The 18,723-nt window shown below is 40.4% G+C and overlaps 2 protein-coding genes across 2 annotated transcripts; one reads left to right on the forward strand and one right to left on the reverse strand.

Annotated features, from left to right (window-relative positions):
* Nucleotides 1-1,221: 1,221 nt before the first annotated feature.
* LOC128527823 (extracellular calcium-sensing receptor-like) lies at nt 1,222-6,631 on the reverse strand. The gene is made up of 7 exons (XM_053500429.1): nt 6,601-6,631; nt 5,361-5,532; nt 4,813-5,104; nt 3,799-4,626; nt 2,576-2,803; nt 2,240-2,363; nt 1,222-2,135 (listed from the first exon to the last, which is right to left on the reverse strand). The coding sequence occupies exons 2-7, from the start codon at nt 5,468-5,470 to the stop codon at nt 1,222-1,224; spliced, it is 2,496 nt and encodes an 831-aa protein (XP_053356404.1). The 5' UTR covers nt 5,471-5,532; nt 6,601-6,631.
* A 7,499-nt stretch (nt 6,632-14,130) lies between these two features.
* On the forward strand, nt 14,131-18,408 carry LOC128527822 (extracellular calcium-sensing receptor). The gene is made up of 6 exons (XM_053500428.1): nt 14,131-14,354; nt 14,672-14,981; nt 15,876-16,694; nt 16,807-17,034; nt 17,221-17,344; nt 17,504-18,408. Exons 1-6 carry the CDS (start codon nt 14,131-14,133, stop codon nt 18,406-18,408), a joined length of 2,610 nt encoding a protein of 869 aa, XP_053356403.1.
* The last annotated feature ends 315 nt before the right edge of the window (nt 18,409-18,723 follow it).

Here is an 18,723-nt window from a genome sequence, read left to right on the forward strand (position 1 = left end):
ACTGATGAGTATGCCTCGCCTATTATAGCTTGCACCTGTGCTGGCTTTGTACAAGCCTCATCCAAAGTTACGTTTTCATTTCCGTTTACAAGTTCCATTGCAATTTTCACCCCCATTAATCCGGAACTACATGTATCATAGATCTTGTATCCCAAAGAGATGTCTGGGAGTAAAGAAGAACTGTTGTTTATCTCCTCTACTGCAAATATCAATGAGGCTGGTCAGGAAAGTATAAGAAACATTGTAAAGTCTAGGTTGCTAAGTGGTTATACACTGTATATTGCCATTTATTATTTAAGTCTCTTTCTTGAACTAAAAAGATTACCTCAGACACTTTATTGGAAGTGGCATGGCCTCATAGGATGAGTCAGTGCCTTCCCAACTACTATGAAAGTTTAAAGCTCCTCCAACAATAATATCTCCATCCTTCCATATCTGTGGATATGCGGGCTGTCCCTGTAGGCTACAAGCTGTTCCATTTGTTCTGGAAAAATTAATAAAAGCAAATACCACATGCAGGAGAGTAAAGACGGGCTCCAACATCTTTTTCAGAAAGAAAATGAGAAAGAATGCTTGCTTCAGGATTTTAGCTGTTTGACCAGGAAAGATTCATCGTATTTATAGAGATGTACTGAATATTCTCTACAATAAACTGCTCAAAAGGCATGACTTTTGAATCAGAGAAGCATGAATCTAAAAGAAGTAAGGATGGCATGTTTATTTGTTTGTTTGTTTCTGGTTGTTCATTATATGTACCTATTGTTGCTTGCTTATTATTGGTACAGAACATGTCATAGTGATGAGTAATATTGAAAGCAAATATCATGAAATACTGCTCAAAAATCTGTTTAACAGTATTTATTGGAGGCATTATACACTTTGCAAATTCAGTTTGCCGACATCCATTGTGTGTGTCCTCGGCAGTTTTTTCCTGAGGCTTTGGAATTATATCGTATCAACCAAAATTAAGAAATATATTGTGATATAAATTTTTGCCATATTGTCCAGCCCTAACTGTAGGTATATATTATATAAAAGTGTTGGACAATAAAACTGAAACCCTGGGCAATTTAGTGTTGGAGGTTTCCTGGCTAAATTTGACCAGCCATAAATAATCAAATACATTTTAAACAGTGTCCACCACGTAGGAATTGTCTTATTAATCTTTATTTAAGACACATCATTGTAATATATATATATATAATGATAAATATTTTGCAGCTATTTGTTTCGAGGTGGCCGACCCATGATTGCCTTTTTGGTATTCTGTTCTGGCTGTAAAAGTATAATGTAGCATTTTGGAGCAAATATGGCTATTAGCAGCCCAAAACTTGATGCCAAAATAGCAAAGACCTCTACAGCCACAGAATACTTTCCTGGTGAGCTGACGTATGCAGGCACAAAAGTGAGCCACACAGCACAGAATATCAACATGCTGAAGGTGATGAATTTGGCCTCATTAAAGGTATCTGGCAGGTTCCTGGCTAAGAAGGCCAGTAGAAAGCTTATTGCAGCCAGCAGGCCAATGTAGCCTAATAGAGATCCAAACCCAATTACAGAACCCACAGCACATTCAAATACTATTTTTGAGCTGATGTAGTGAGTGTTTTTGTGGGGTGTTGGAGATGCTGTGGATAGCCATACTGTACATATAACTGCCTGGAATGCTGTGAGAATCAGCACTGTACCTCTCTGTTGGGCCACTCCAAACCACTTCATAGCATTTTGGCCTTCTGGGCGAGAGGACTTAAACACAGCCACAACCACTATGGTTTTGACAAGAATGCTGGAGACACTCAGTACAAAGCTAATACCAAATACCACATGCCTCAGTTGGCATGTCCACAGCTGAGGCTGGCCAATGAATAACAATACACAAAGGAAGCACAGTTTAAGTGACAGTAGCAGTAGAAAACTCAACTCAGAGTTGTTGGCACGGACCACAGGTGTGTGTCGGTGGTGCACAAACACACCAAAAACTCCAGTGCAGAAGCAGGTGCCAAAGATGGAAGCTGTTGTTAAAGAGATGCCCAGTGGCTCTTCATAGGACAGGAACTCCACCTCCTTTGGTATACAACAATCTTTCTCTGGGCTGGACCAGAACTCATCAGGACATACAGTGCATTCATTAGAATCTAAGTGGCAAAAAAATAGGGATGATGGGTCGAGAGAGCATAGAAACAGGACATCTTTTAAATGGTTTCTTCTACAATTTATACAACAAAAATGTTATCCTCACCTGTTGTGTTGCTGATCTCTCCATCAGCACAGGGAAGACAGTCAAAGCAGCAGATGGGCATGCCCTTCTTGCTGGCTCTTCTGGTGCCCAGAGGGCAGCTTTCACTACACACAGATCTTGGTGGCTAGAGAATGGAGAGTCCAAATTCATCATTATAGCAATGTAGTACTTTTGATGAATGTTTGCTGTCTGTTTAACAAGGGTAATATTTATATACATTTATATTAATTAATATAAATAATCAGACATTGCCAGTGTTTCAGATATAGTTTAACATAAATGATTATCCTCTAACACAGTATATGTTCCCTGTGCTTTAATCTGTATGTGATTTACCTTCTTTGTGTCAAAGTTCCAGAACAGAGCATCCTCATTCAGTGTAAATATGTAGTCTGTTTGTGCAGCTTCATTCACCACTCCAACTTTGTGCACCCTGATCGAACCATCTGGGCTTGGTTGCCAGTTCATGACATCATAGATGGCCAAAGGATCACCATTCTTGTCAAAGGATACGTGGTCTCCAAAACCAGTAGTGAAATTCACACTCTGTAGGTAATGGACAACCTGCACCAGTGATTAGAAATGAGAGATCAAGCAGAGAGGACAGGTGTTAAATATGTTTCTGACTGTTGTAAATATTTAATGGACATTATATTAAGGGTGATGATTTTTTACTTTCATGAAATGGCAATGCAAGTAATAATAATAATAATAAATAAAACAATTCATGTCTAAACATTAACCATTCCAAATTATGTATATTCACACTTAAGCCAGTTTGTGCTGTTTTTATATTTTAATAAAGTTTAAATGCAGGGTGAATACAAAATTGCTCATTTAGACATTTCTCATTGTGGGGGAATAATATATATATATATATATATATATATATATATATATATATATATACAGTATATAATGTATGTATATATGTATATATGTGTATGTATGGGTTTCTTGAATTTTGGTAGACCTCCTTTTGTCTACTTAGTGCTCAGCCTGTATTCTGCTTGTCCCGCCTGGTACCAGAGAACCCCTCAATGATACACACAAGTCAGTGCTCAGTGAGACGTTCAAAGTTTATTGTGGGAGACAGGAGTATATATACGCACACACACATAAGACCCAAAGAAAAGGTGGATGCAGGATTGTTTACATCCGGTCTGGAATGTTTTAAAAGATAAGGTGAAGAAGAACATAAATTTAGAAGTAGCTCTGCATTTACGAGCGTTTAACAGTTTTACGACCTTTAACATGAACTACTATAGAATGTGTTTATTGAAAGTGCAGCTCGTGTCGAGAGAAAAGGAAGAAAAACACTCTGTTTTCACGCACACAGAATATGATGAAACACACTAAAAATCAAATATTCCCTACAGTATGTATATATATATATAGGTTGATGGGTTCTGAATGTTCATTGTCACAAAGCAGCTTTTCGGAATTGAGTAATGTTGGAAATAAGTTCAAGAAAGAAAATAGAGAAAATATGCACAAATTATAATTATTAGTTTGTTCCTGTTTACTTCAATAAGTATTTGTCTACTTATCATCTTCACCTGCCAAGGCTGCAAAGTAGATATTTTGGCACAGCTGTGACCATTAAATGGCCCCTTGCCCTCCTCACACTGTGTTAGGTCATGAAGTGCATGAGCTAGTGCATAAACTGCTTTATAAACATTATAAGAAGCCCTTAGTTCAGACATATCACTGTAAGCCGTATTTGTGCTGCTTAGATCTTCATCCCCTGCACACAACATTATATTATCATCCTCAGTCTGCATGCCATCTTTCTCAAACTTGCATCCAAACATCTCCTGCCAAAATATCCGCACCATGTTGTTTCCAGGTTGCATGTCAGGGCGCAAACGTAGCAGGAAGTCCCGAAGCCCTGCAATCTCTCCACGACGAATGGCAGTTCCTAAAGTTCCTCCGAGGAATGGTAGCAGGCGTGGTGTGAGGAAGGTGGGTGAAGTGGCCCATGCCTCACTAGCAATCCATTGCTTTCCAGTTACATTTCTCAGAGATACTTCATCCATTAGTGGCAATAAGTAGGCATCGGTAGAAACCACCACCACAACTTTGGCTGTGGAGGTTTTGATCACTCTGACAATACGTTCCACATCTCTGCGGTTGTTATCTCTTGGCAGCATCTCAGAGTACGCGACACAGCCACCCAGGTGTTCCCTGACATCTTGGTTAAAGGAGTGGGCAGCATAGATACCATAATCATCATTGCTGTACACAAGGCCCACCCAGGTCCAGCTGAAGTGTTTTAGAATTTGGACAATGGCACGCACCTGAAAGGCATCACTTGGAATTGTCCTAAAAAATGAGGGGAACTGATTTCGGTCAGTGAGACAGGAGCATGTGGCAAAGTAGCTCACCTGATGAAAAGTGGGAGAGAAGAAAGATGGCATGGTAATGAAACATAATATGACATATGGATTTCAGGAAAGAAAAATATTTTCATAATGATTAGAATACAGTTATTGCCACATACATTAACCAATACAAAGACAATTACATTTCTCAGTTCTTTGAAGAAAAATGTATTTTCTCTAAATCTTTACCATCGGCACTCGAAACAACCCCAGCACACTAGAGATGGCAATAGAGTGAGTGGAACCCGGGTCCCCCACTATCCCAATCACTGGGGGAGAACTGGTGCAGTTCAGATTAAAGGCAGTTTCACTGGTTCCACTGATCAGGGCTGTGGCTGCCCGAAATGCCACAGCAAGCTTTACACAGTTATCATACAGATGATATCCCAGCGTGGTGTTAGGAAGCAGCTTGGGATTTTTATTAATTTCATCAATAGCAAAAACCATAGTCATTGCCTGCTGAAAGCTTGCCATGTCAAACCTGCAGCAGTATGGCAAATAAAAAATAAGTAAAAACAAGTGTAAGTGAAAAAATAATAGTGTGTGTCTGTGTTTTTACAAGTGTGCACAAGAATTCATACAAATAGACAGTCAATTACTTTTGGCAACATATCAAGAATTTTAAACATAGTTTCATCTCAATTAAACAATTTAATTAAATAAATTTAATGTTTTGTTAACTTTTTTTTTTCTATTTGCTATGTTTCTCATCATTATCTTGTGCTGAATCCCCTCACTGTTCACAATAGGGTTGTTCCGGCTCACTCGTGAAGCTCAACTCTGGAAACACTGTAAGGAAGTGGACTTCAAATAGGCCTCCCAAAATAAGGTCTCCATTCTGGTGCATTCCATTTAGCCTGAACTGGCCTCGGAGCTTACAATATCCTGGGTCTACGTCCAAATCAGCGGCTGAAGATGTGAATAATGAGCTCCAGCCTATACACAAATATAGATAAAAAATAGATTGCATTTTCTCTCTTTATGCATTAGTATTTCTTCGCACATGTGGTATGGTAATACTGTATATATGGTTGCGTTTTATATAGTTGGGGAGGTCACATGAGACTTTTATCATAGTTATATGGCATGGTGGGTTGTACGTAATTGATGCTTTGGTTGATTCATATACTCTTGTTACTATTTGATTTTCCTAAAATATGAAAATAAATATACTGTTTGTTTATGGTTTTTATTGACCATTATTACGCCCCAGCATAAAAGCTGCATGCGTAATAGTGGTTTATTCAACATGGGTTGTTTTTGGTTATATGTTTATTTGATACAATTAATTTTTCAGTTCTTATTGTTAATATTGTTTTAATACTTCATTATTATTTTTGATGATTATTTAGTTTTGACTATAATTTTATTTATTTATTTTTCTTTACAAGTATCACACAGTTTATATGGTGTATTTTATCAAACATATTTTTAAAATTATAGAGACATCCTGATTAACAATTTGTGCCAATTAAATGAGAGCAGTTGTCCTCTATGCTTGGTTTATTTTAATAGCACAGAATTTTTCGAACAAATGTCCCTTAATTGTGGTGTTTTATGTAAACATACTCTGTGTTCTCTATATTGATCTTCCATAAGACAAGGCCCATCACTACCTGAGAGATTCCAAATGAAATGAAACCTTTATTTTGCAAAACATCTTACATCTAAATTTAAGTGAACAACTATAGATGTGGTGGCATGGTGGTGTAGTGGTTGGCACTGTCACCTTGCACCTCCAGGGTCTGGGTTCAATTTCTGGCCAGGTTCTCTGTGCATGTTCTTCCTGCGCTTGGTGGGTTTCCTCCAGGTACTCCAGTTTACTCCCAGAGTCCTAAGACCTGCAGATTAGGCTTATTGCCAGTAGTTTGTGAATGTGTGTGTGAGCGGTGCCCTGTGATGGATTGGCACCCCGTCCAGGGTGTAGCCTGCCTCATGCCCCAAATCTCCTGGGATAGGCTCCAGGCCCCCTATGACCCTGAATACAGGATAAAGCGGTATACAAGATGAGTGAGAACTGGTTTTGTGATAACACACACTCTTAGTGCGTTAAGAAGACTCTTAAGATATATATTTCGTAAGTTGATTACTTTTCTAAGTGTGTTTCCCGAACTGTCCCTTAGGAGTCTTCTTAAGTCGCTGCCTCTTATGTCTGCTGTCAGAAGGCGCTGTCTACAGTGAAGGTACCAAATTAGCTAATAATCGCTAATATTTTCATGTAACCTGTAGTGGTGGTAAAACGAACCGGGTATACAATCAAAGACAACACTCTTTGCCAGCTTCAGAAACAATGTAAGGCATGTCAGTTGTTGGGGTTGTATAGCGCACTAGAGAATAAATTTGATGAGATGACAGAGTAAAGGTTTAATACCCCTATCTCACCTACGCGGTTTCGTGCGGTGGCCGGAGGTATGGTTCATCATGATACAGCGCGAGTTTTGGTGCCATGATTACATGTCCATCTTACCACGTAAAAAAATTAAACATGTTTGAAATGCGGAAGCTCGCAGACCTTGAAGATCTTCGTGGAACGTCGGGCGGTCACTCAAGGCGTCTCACGGTGCCTAATACCCCTATCTCATCTATGCAGTTTGACTTACGGTGAGATGCGATGTTAGGCACCGTGAGCTGTCGCAATCGCCTGTCGACATTTCGCCCCAAAAAATTAAACATGTTTATTAAACATGTTAAATTTTTCATGCGGAAAGATGGAACCATAATCACAGCGCAAAAACCTCTTGGTGAATCATGATGAACGCTTCTCACGGCCGCCTCGCGACACTGTATCTCACAGTAAGTCAAACTGCATAGGTGAGATATATATTAAGAATTACAAGCATAAAGAAAAGCTAATGGGTGCAGGGTTTAAAACTTCCAAGGTTATTTTCTTATTTAACTAAATTAAATTTCATTATAAAATAAAACATGTCAAAAGAAAGGTCCATCCTGTCATGAATAATGGACGTAGAGCATAAGTACGACGTATTGGCCTGGCAAGTGCAGGTCTGAGCAGGTCAAGAAGTTCCATAATCTGTTGAAGGTAAAACTTCAGCTATCTTTTTAAATGGCCAGCTCAGGCAAAATATGAAAAGGGCTGAAGTTTTGCCTAAAGGAAAAATTTACATGAACCACACGGCTCTGCGGACGGTGTCGTCTTCAGTTTAGCACAACAACACGCTGTATCGTTGCCTAAATGTTTGCCACCTGTTTAATATATTATTAAGTAATTGCCAATTTTAATGCATTAGTTACATTGTGAAATAGGCTAATTAAAAGTCACTCCATTAGTTCTGATATCAAATAAAATAAAATTCTTAAACAGGGCTACAGTATATTTCATCATTAATACGCCTTTGATAAAGTGCCATGATGTGCTTGCATACACCGCTGATTTATAAAGACTGCTGCACAGTGGCGGCAACTAGCTTCTTGAGCTGAAACTACGCTCACGGGGATGAAATATTGTCCAGACCAACCTTACGAACGTGTGACTTACCTAAGATATACTTAGAGTACAAACGTTTCGGGAATTGCGCCATAACGTTAGGAGAGAGGTTAAGGTACAACTTATGAAATACTTAGCAATATTAAGCTGGGAAACCGGGCTCAGGAGTCTTAAATCATGTCAGTGAAGGATCAATGTGACTGCATTATTTTAGTGTATGTCCAGTGGAATTACTTGGCTTCTGTTGGTTATAAAATTATCCAGGTCATTTTAGATTGAAAGACCATGCTAAACAAGGCATTTACAATTATTAGACAAGGTATATATTATCTAATAATTATTTCTATGCATATATCAAACCCTTATCCATATCAACCTGAATGCTAGCTAATTATTTACAGATGAAGTTTAATTGATTAGGTATCAATATTGATAGGAAGATGGCTTTAAAAAAAAAAAGACATTTGTTTCAGACTAAACTTGCAGTGCACCCAAAATTGCAAAACTATTAAAGCATGACCACCGGACAATGATCCTTTTAGCTGAAAATAATCAACTGTTACAGGAGGAGGCAGAGATGAAAATAACCCAATTGCAGTCACGGGTTCACATAAAGGAAGTTTATTTGAGGCCAAGGGGTTAAGTACATAGGAGCTGAAGGAGCGTGGTGTGTGTGTGTGTGTGAGAGAGAGTAAGCGCGCGGCAATGTGGGTTTAGCATGTGTGTAAATCAGCATGCAGCAGCGGGGGGTTGTGTGTGTGTGTGTCAGCGCGCAGCAGCTGGGGGTTGAGCGTATGTGTGTGTGTGCACGCACAGAATGCTTCGGGGAATACCCTATGCCGTGACAAGGGGCGAAAGTGGAAGCGCACAAATCTTTCTTGGTTTTTAGCGAGAGGCGCAGATTGCACAACTAAACTTCTGCGATGTTTTTTTTATGGTTGTTTGCTCTGCAAACCAGAAAAAGAGGGCAAAGAGCTTCAATTTGCTTCTTTGAGAGGTAGGAGCATGGTGCACGTCATGAGAATTCCTCCAAGATGATGGAACAGCAAGCAGAGCCGGGAGAGTGTCACTAGCCATGGAGCGAGGAGAGAGAATTGGCGTTGTTTGCTAGGTAAGCATCAATAACCAAAAGTCCAGCCGCGAGAACAAACAGTTCCAAAGGGATGGGTACAAAACCAGATTCCCAATACAGGCAGGGTCATACATGAAGATCTGTCTGAGAATAGTTAAGGTTATCAGGGGAAAACACGAAAGAGAAATCCGAAGGGCAGCGAGGTCGGCAACGGCTTAAAATTCAGAGAACGATATGCAAGGAAGACGTGAGGCACACGAGCGAGACAATGCGGCACAGACTGGTGCACTCTGCATGCTTTTAAAGCCTAGGGATGGTATCCTAATTGGATACAGGTGTGTCTTGATTGAACGCTGGGTGTGCTAAAAACGTCTGTGGGAATGAGATACTACGTAAAAAACGCTATTGGGAATGCTCTTTGCGCGACCAGTTGTTGAAGCATTTGTGTCAAACTTGCCAAAGTTTGGCTTATATACCCTCGGTCAGGTGACGTGCTTTGATTGGAGGTTATAAATAGGAGTGAACCAGAGACATCAGGTCAATTTTTGTCTGAAAGAACAACTGTGACTGCCAGCAACCAGCAGTGCGGCATTGGAGCGCAGCATCTCGCTCCCGCTTTTTCAGGGAACAGGGTTACAGCAAAGTAACCCGAGACATTTCCATTTAAAAGCTACACTCAATGTTGCGTAAAAATGCTATGGGAACGAGAATACCAACGCCGATGCACTGCAAGAGTCTGGACCCCCAGGGTTGTGCTACGTGTCAGGCATAACTTTGGGATGCTGACTCGAGGACCCGTGAGCCTGGAGTAGCATGGACATCCAAACATTAAAATCTGACAAATGTGTGCGGAGAGGACCAACCTGCCGCATCACACACTTGCTGCTGCTGATTTCTAGAGGCAAAGTGCAATGGCACATCTCACCCAATATAATAGGGTTTGTCTAGTGGTGGCCGGCCCCCGGTCGCGGCCCCCATAAGAGATAAAAAGCTGCTCTGACTTAGGCCACTGGCTCGTGCGGTGGACCTAAATCTGAAGAGCACGTTCTGGACACAGTAAGTGAAGTCTTTCCTGCTTCAGAGCTGTAAAAGGCAGAGGACAGAAGGGCTTCAAAAACAACTGGGTGCATGGTCGAGAATGAAACGTTTGAGAGATAGTTCGGGTGAGGATGCAGAATAGCTTTGACTAGCCCAGGGGCAAAGTCTAGGCAGGATGGGGAGACTGACAAAGCCTGCAGATTTTAATGGTCAGAAGCCTGACAGGCGCTGACTCTAGTGGTTGGAAAGGGATGTCAATCAGACCTTTGAGCACAATCGCAAAGTCCCAAGAAGGGACCGTTGCTCTAATGGGCGGCCTCAACCGTTTAGCTCCATGAATAAAACAGGCAACTAAAGGGTGCTTTCCCCCAAAAAACCCCCAACAGTCAGAACATGACAAGCCGAAATGGCAGCTATGTTCTGAGAGTACTAGGGCATAAGCCCGAGGACAACTTTTTTGCAGAAACTCCAGCACTAAAACAGTTCGGCAGTGGTATGGGTCTACATGTTTTGCCATGCACCAACTTTCAAATACACTCTATTTGAGGTCATAAGTTCTTCTAGTGGAGGGAGCCCTAGCACTTAGAATAGTTTCAATTGCGCTGGCTGGAAGACCAGCATCTCTTAATTAGTCCCTCTCAGGGGCCAGACATGAAGATTCCAGACCTCGGGCTGGGGATGAAATAGTCCCCTGCGCCTGAGACAGAAGATCCCTCCTCACTGGAATCACTCACAGTCATTAAGGAGGGATATTAGATCCGATGACCACACTCTGGTCGGCCAATAGGCCGTTATCAATAAGAGATGTAAACCTTGTTGACGGACCCTCACCAGGACTCCGGGGAGCAGAGCTGTCAGAGGAAATGCATAATGCCATAATCTGGGCAACGTATGGGGCATCGCATCCAGACTCAGGGGAGCTGGAGGAGTCAGAGAGTAGTAAAGTGGACATTGTGCTGTTTCTCGCAAGTCAAAGAGATCCACCTCTGCTACATAAAATCTCTCCCAGATTTGACTGACTACTTCGGTGTGGAGTTTCCATTCCCCATGTGTCACAGCTTGTCTGGACAGCAAGTCTGCTCCCACATTCATATGCCCTGGAATGTAAATCGCCCTGATAGAAAGGAACTTGTCCTGTGCCCAAAGCAGAACCTGGTGCGCTAGCTTGTTTAAGCGGTGCGAGCGCAGTCCGCCCAGGTGATTTATGTACGAGACTACCATAGTGTTGTCCACCCGCACTTTGACATGGTAGCCTCTCAAATGCTGGAGGAAGTATTTTAGGGACAGAAATAGAGCCATCATTTCGAGGCAATTCATGTGCCACTCGAGAAGATGACCTTTCCAGATCCCTTGGGTTGGACGGTCATCTAAGACCGCACCCCAGCCCGTGAGGGAAGCATCTGTCGTTAGCATTTTGCGACGACAAGACGCACCTAGAGTGGGACCCAAAGTCAGAAACCGGGGTCTGAACCACATAGAAAGTGTCCGAAGCCCCTGGCGCATAACCCTTATTTTCCTCTGGGGATTGGCTCTTGAGTAAAATCCCCTGGCCTTTAGCCACAACTGAAACGATCTCATATGCAGAAGGCCCAAAGCTATCACTGTGGACGCAGCTGCCATAATCCTTAAAACACTCTGAAAGTAAAGGACAATCACTTTCTGGCCTAGCCTAACTTTCTTTAGTATTTTGAGAATGGATTCGACACGCGCAGGAGACAGCTGTGCCTGCATTGCGATTGAAATCCATATGACACCCAAATATGTTGTCTCCTGAGCAGGAAAGAGAATGCCTCTCTCAGCGTTGAGTCTCAATCCTTGGACGATATATCTATTTCTAAGTGGTAACTATGTAATTCAGCATACGGATACCCTGGAATCATAGACCCAGGGCTGGATCCGTGCATTTTATATATGTGCAGAGTGACAGGGCTAGGCCAAATGGAAGGACCCAATACTGGTAGGCTTCGCCCCCAAAAGCGAACCTCAGGAACTTCCAGTGTTGTGGCAATATTTCTATATGAAAATATGCGTCCTTCAGGTCGATTATCACAAACCAATCCTCCAGTCAGATTTGTCAACATTTTGATGTTCAGCCTACGAAGATGTAAAATTGGACGCAACCCCCCGTTTCTCTTGAAAATACTGACTGTAATAGCTTGACTCTTTGTCTGGCAGGGGAACATGTCCTATGGCCCAATTTTCCTGCAAAGTCTGTAATTGTTGAGTCAGCAAATACGCTCAGTCCGGTTTCATGGAAGTGAAGACTACGCCATGTGGCCCAGAAGTTGATTGAGAGCATGCCCAGTCAAGTTGCAGAGGTCCAACACTGAAAATACTCTCTTTGCATAAATGTCATGTAATTGTCGATAAAAGCCTTTGAAACGTATGAAGTGCTTGTAATTATATTTCAGTACATTACAGAAACAACTGAAACAAGTTTCAAAAAGCAGTTTAGCAGCAAACTTTGTAAAAACGAATATTTGTGTCATTCTCAAAACGTTTGGCCACGACTGTAGTATACTCAGCAAAAAAAGAAACGTCCCTTTTTCAGGACTGTGTATTTCAACAATAATGTTAAAATCCAAATAACTTTACAGATCTTCATTGTAAAGGGTTTAAACAATGTTTTCCATCCTTTCCATCCATGTTCAATTAATCATAATCAATTAATTAACATGCACCTGTGGAATGGTCGTTAAGACCTTAACAGCTTACAGAAAGTAGGCACTTAAGGTCACAGTTCTAAAAACGCAGGACACTAAAGAGACTTGTCTACTGACTGTGAAAAACACCTAAATAAAAATGCCCAGGGTCCCTGCTCATCTGCGTGAACGTGCATTAGGCATGCTGCAGGGAGGTATAAGGACTGCTGATGTGGCGAGGGGAATAAATTGCCATATCCGCACTGTGAGACGCCTAAGACAGCGCTACAGGGAGACAGGAAGGACAGCTGATCATCCTTGCAGTGGAAGACCACGTGTGACAACACCTGCACAGGATCGGTACATCCGAATATCACACCTGAGTGACAGGTGCAGGATGGCCACAACAACTGCCCGAGTCACACCAGGAACACACAATCCCTCCATCAGTGCTCAGACTGTCTGCAATAGGCAGTCCATGAGTAGGAGATGCACTGCAATACTTTAAGCAACTGGTGGCCACACCAGATACTGACTGGTACTTTTGATTTTGAGCCTCCCTTCATTCAGGCACACATTGTGAAACATTTTTAGTTTATGTCTTATGGTGTTGACTCTTTTAGTGTTCATACAAATATTTACACATTAAGTTTACTGAAAGTAAAAACAGTTGAAAGTCAGAGGACGTTTCTTTTTCTGCTGAGTATATATATCATTTCACATATTTATGTAAAACTTAATTCTGAATATCAGAATCTTGACAGATTTTGAAATTAGAATGAGTTTCCAAAAGGTAGAATTCTAAGATAAATTTTAGTCAACTTTTTTTTGTCAACTTTTTTTTTTATTTTTACACACATCTGACTGTAGTCATGCCTATAATTTCCATCAGAGCCTGCAGATGGCAATATTGGACCTCACGCGCGCACTTTCACACACATGCACACACACACACACACACACGCAAACACACACATGCACATACACATACACAAACTGTGTCCCATTTTGTGTTTTATTTAATTGCAGTAGGCACTCTTTCTTTTTTTCTTTCTTTCTTTTTTTTCTTTTCTTTTTTATAATAAATTAAACCACTAATTTATTCCACCCTGTGCAATATAACCAAATCTGTTTAGAGAGTATCTTGTTGTATTGTTGCCCTCTTGCCGTTTGCATCCCCATTGGCCAGCATAGATGTCAGTCACTTATGAAAACAGATGACAAGTTCTTTTATAAAGAAGAATCCATGACTCTAGTAGGGTCATCCATGCTCATGAATTTACTCAGGAACCTCTGTGGTGCTTGGGAATATGCCAGTGGATGAGCTGGCACCTTTAGCTATTTTTCTGCTCCTCTGGCTTAAGATTCATTCATCAGAGTCAAGCAATGGCTGTTGGAGAATTGGAGAATATAATCCTCATGTGCTGGAAATGGATGGAGATGTTATACTTGGAGGGCTTTTTCCTCTACATTACAGTACTCCACCACATGGTTATAATTTTACAAACCAACCACAGGGTCAGAAGTGTAGTGGGTAAGTCTCATTGTGTTTTCTGATATAGATCAGTCTCTGAAAGTGAAAGCTTCACCTAAAAAAAAAAAAAAAATAAGCGGTTGGGTCAATTAGTCACTAAATGATTTCTAGCTCTGGCCCTGTCCAGGTACATGCAGTGGTACACTTTTTAATGAAAAATGAATAGGTTAAGAACTGAAATAGGTCTATGGAGTTTAGTATGGCATGAAAAGCTTTTATTTTTTATTTATTTTATTTTTTTACTAATTGTGTATTATGTCAATACTTTTCCAGGATTTTTTTTTTTATTCCTTAATCAACTATTACTGTCTTTTTAGTTTTGACCTGAGGGCTTTCCGCTGGGTCCAAACTATGGTCTTTGCAATTGACGAGATAAACAGAAACCCTCGGCTTTTGCCAGGTGTGAAACTTGGTTATCGGATCCTGGACGGTTGTGATCATGTCCACACCAGTCTACAGCATGCTTTCTCTCTGGTCAATGGACCTTCTTTTCTTCAGACAAATGGCTCTGTAGCCAGAAGCCTTCCTTGCTTTTCTACATCTCCTGTTCCTGCAATAATAGGCCAGGCATCATCTACACCTACCCGAGCTATAGCTGACACATTTGGGCCTTTTGAAATCCCTTTGGTGAGCTTGTACTTAAAAGATTAGAGTAAGAATGAGAGACAGAATCCAAACACTGCTGTATGAAATCAAAATGTGGCCATTTAACTCTATCTTTGTTATGTTGTTGAAGCATTTTTACTCACTTTTAATGATCCTCAAAATGCCACTGATGGATAGTACTGCTTTTTTCATTCTCTTCCACAGCGGTTCACTGTCATTTAACTATGCATTACATGATGCAATTCTTAAAATGATCAGTTGTTACTGGGATAGATGCCTAGTTGTTTTTTTATGTGGACTAAGGACTGTAAGATGGAATTACTATTATTGCATAAATTAAAATGTTGATTATACAGTACACCAAAAATCTGTTTTTGTTATATTAAGTTAAAATAAGTTGTAATGTATTGAAATAATTGAAGAGCAAATAACTATTATTACAATAAATAATAATTATTATTATTATTATTAGTAGTAGTAGTGGTAGTAGTAACATGTTATTTTTGTTCTTGTTTATTTGAATACCATTTTTTCCATAATAGAGTGCAGTATATAAGTATTTTAATCCATATCTATTTTGACCCCTAGTTAATGTTGCCCTTTGATTAGCCTCATGAAAACAAATTTACTTTGATGTCCTACTTGTAATTTTACTATAATTTACATCTACAGCAGTAGATTGTTGGGTCTAATTTTATCTTACAGAACCTAAAGAAGTGTTGATTCATCAGTTTAAAGGCCCCAATAAGGACTCAATTAATGACTAATAACTGTTCAGGACCAGCACTGCTTAAAGAAATACCTCACAACACACATACACATAACTTCACAGACAGAAATAAAAAAAAAATCTTTGTCCAGTATTTATCTATCTTTCATTTTTTTTATTACCTCTTACTATTTAAATTCCTCCAGATCAGCTACTTTGCAACCTGCACATGTCTGACTGACAAACGCATGTACCCAACTTTTCTCCGGACTGTTCCCAGTGATGTCTTCCAGGTGCATGCACTGGTAAAACTGATGGCCCATTTTGGCTGGCACTGGGTGGGCACAATTGGTACAGATGATGACTATAGTGAATATGGAATCCAAGCCTTCACTGAGAAGTTTAAAAAAATGGGTGGTTGTGTGGCTTTTCATCACACCCTCCCCAAACAGCCCACCACAGACCAAATTAGTGCCATCACTGACACACTGGAAGCTTCCACAGCCAGAGTGATTGTGGTATTTGCCACAGAAGGTCAACTTCAACAGTTTCTATCAGAGGTGGCAAGGAGAAACCTAACAGGCAGGCAGTGGGTAGCCAGTGAAGCCTGGATAACTGCCAATCTTCTTACATCCCCATTGTTCCAGCATGTGTTAACTGGGACCCTTGGATTTTCATTTAGGGGTGCAAATATTACTGGCCTTGCTGAGTTTCTTCTGAAAATACTGCCATCAAATAACCCAAGATCAGTTTTCACTAACATGTTCTGGGAAGAACAATTTAATTGCCGTCTGGATTATACCATTAGTGAGGGCTTGGACAGGCCACTCTGTACAGGCTTGGAAAATCTGAAGGAAGTTAAAAGCAGCTACACAAGTGTGACTCCTGTGCGGGTTTCCTATAATGTGTACAAGGCCATTTATGCTATTAGTCATGCTCTACACCAACTGCTACAGTGCACATCTATAGCAAATGCTTCAGCCCAGAGAAGCTGTAACTCCAGGGCAGAATTCACACCTGGACAGGTTATAGAATCATGCTGTCTTTGCTGTTTGCTAATACATTGCAATATCTTTGTGTTGTCATAAACATTTTTTAGGTACTACTCATACTGTTTATTTTGTATGTTATATATAGTTGCTTTATCATCTGAGGAGAGTGAACTTCACCAATCAGTTTGGGGAAAAGGTGTATTTTGATGGAAATGGTGAGCCAGTGCCTCTTTATGACATCATAAATTGGCAGAAAGATGGCCAAGGTGGAATCAGGTTTCAGAGAGTGGGCAGCTATGATGGTTCAGCCCCGACTTGGCAGCAGCTCAAGCTGGACATGGATGTGATAGAGTGGACAGGGGGGCAGATCCAGGTATTCAGTCCAAAAACCAAAATAAAACCTAGCTAGTCTATCATAAGTTGCGCATGTGTTTTAATTCATTGTAGTTATCACAAGTGAATTGAGTAGATATGTCTGTGTACTATCCACTTTTTCCAATTATTATTAGTTTTTCCTGTCAATTCTTAAAAGCTAATTCCAATGTACATTTTACTGCAGATTCCTGTGTCTCAGTGCACAGCCCCATGTCCCCCTGGGACTCGACAAGCCATGCGACAAGGTGAACCCATCTGCTGTTTTGACTGTCTGCGTTGTACTGAGGGGGAGTTCACTAATACATCAGGTAAAAAATAAAATCGTGCTGCATATATATACTAATGTTATAACATCAGTAGTGTTATGAATTTGGTTCACTTCTCAAAAATACCAATGATTACATAAATGTCCTGTAAATACTGTGTGTGTAAGTGTGTGTATGTGTGTTTCTGTGCATTTTTCGCAGGAGCCACAGAATGTACCCAGTGTCCTTTGTATTACTGGTCCAATTCTGAGCGTGTGGGATGTGTGGAAGGCACGGAGGAATTCCTTTCCTTTCAGGAGATAATGGGTATCATCCTTGTTACCCTGTCTCTCCTGGGGGTTGCTGGAGCAACTGCTGTTTCTGTCATCTTTTTCCTCTACAGATCTACACCTATAGTCAAAGCAAACAACTCAGAGCTAAGCTTCCTGCTTTTGCTGTCATTGAAACTCTGCTTTCTCTGTTCACTGGTGTTTCTGGGGCGGCCTTCACTGTGGTCCTGCCAAGCCCGACAGGCAGCCTTTGGCATCAGTTTTGTCCTTTGCATCTCCTGCATCCTGGTCAAATCTATTGTAGTGCTGTTGGCTTTCCATTCCACCATGCCTGGGTCGAGTTCCCTTAAACAATTTGGCCCTCCTCAGCAAAGAGCATTTATTGTCAGTTGTACTGGAGGCCAAGCCATACTCTGCATAAGTTGGTTGGGGTTAGCACCCCCCTACCCTTTTAAGAACACATCTTATCAGGGTGGCAGAATCATACTGGAGTGTAAAGATGTTTGGCCTATGGGCTTCTATTTGGTGCTTGGTTACATTGGTCTCCTCTCCTGTCTTTGCTTCATTCTGGCCTTTTTGGGACGGAAACTTCCAGATACATTTAATGAGGCTAAGTTAATCACATTTAGTATGCTGATCTTTTTTGCCGTTTGGATTTCCTTTATACCTGCATACAACAGCATCCCAGGTAAATACACAGTAGCAGTGGAGATATTTGCCATACTTGCCTCGAGTTTTGGCTTACTTTTCTGTATCTTTGCTCCTAAATGTTACATTATTCTCCTGAGGCCTGAACTTAATACCAAAAAAGGAATAACTGGTAAAACATCTAAATGAACCTATATTGAATAAGAATATATATATATATATATATATATATATATATATATATATATATATATATATATATATATATTGAATATATACTATACCCTATATTGTCTCTAATAAATTTAGATTAACTATTACTTTTATAGAGTGTAACCAAGATACACTTTTTTGCACCTTTGTTTAAGAGGAGAAAATAATTAATGTCATAATTGAGTCTAATTGCAATCACAATACACAAAGTTGAAGGTTTGGTCTAGATCTAGCATTTTAGTGTAATGGAATTCATAATACAACACTATTATTTTAATAATTACTACAATT

The sequence above is a fragment of the Clarias gariepinus genome, chromosome 7, assembly GCF_024256425.1.
Source record: "Clarias gariepinus isolate MV-2021 ecotype Netherlands chromosome 7, CGAR_prim_01v2, whole genome shotgun sequence".
NCBI classification, from domain to species: domain Eukaryota; kingdom Metazoa; phylum Chordata; class Actinopteri; order Siluriformes; family Clariidae; genus Clarias; species Clarias gariepinus.

Coding starts and splice junctions, on each gene's coding strand:
- LOC128527822 (XM_053500428.1), top strand. CDS start 14,131: ATGCCAGTGGATGAGCTGGCACCTTTAGCTATTTTTCTGCTCCTCTGG. Junction 14,982..15,875: donor GGCCTTTTGAAATCCCTTTG/GTGAGCTTGTAC, acceptor AAATTCCTCCAG/ATCAGCTACTTTGCAACCTG. Junction 16,695..16,806: donor CAGAATTCACACCTGGACAG/GTTATAGAATCA, acceptor TGTTATATATAG/TTGCTTTATCATCTGAGGAG.
- LOC128527823 (XM_053500429.1), bottom strand. CDS start 5,470: ATGCACCAGAATGGAGACCTTATTTTGGGAGGCCTATTTGAAGTCCAC. Junction 5,105..5,360: donor GAACAACCCTATTGTGAACA/GTGAGGGGATTC, acceptor ATACTGCTGCAG/GTTTGACATGGCAAGCTTTC. Junction 4,627..4,812: donor GGTTGTTTCGAGTGCCGATG/GTAAAGATTTAG, acceptor ACTTTTCATCAG/GTGAGCTACTTTGCCACATG.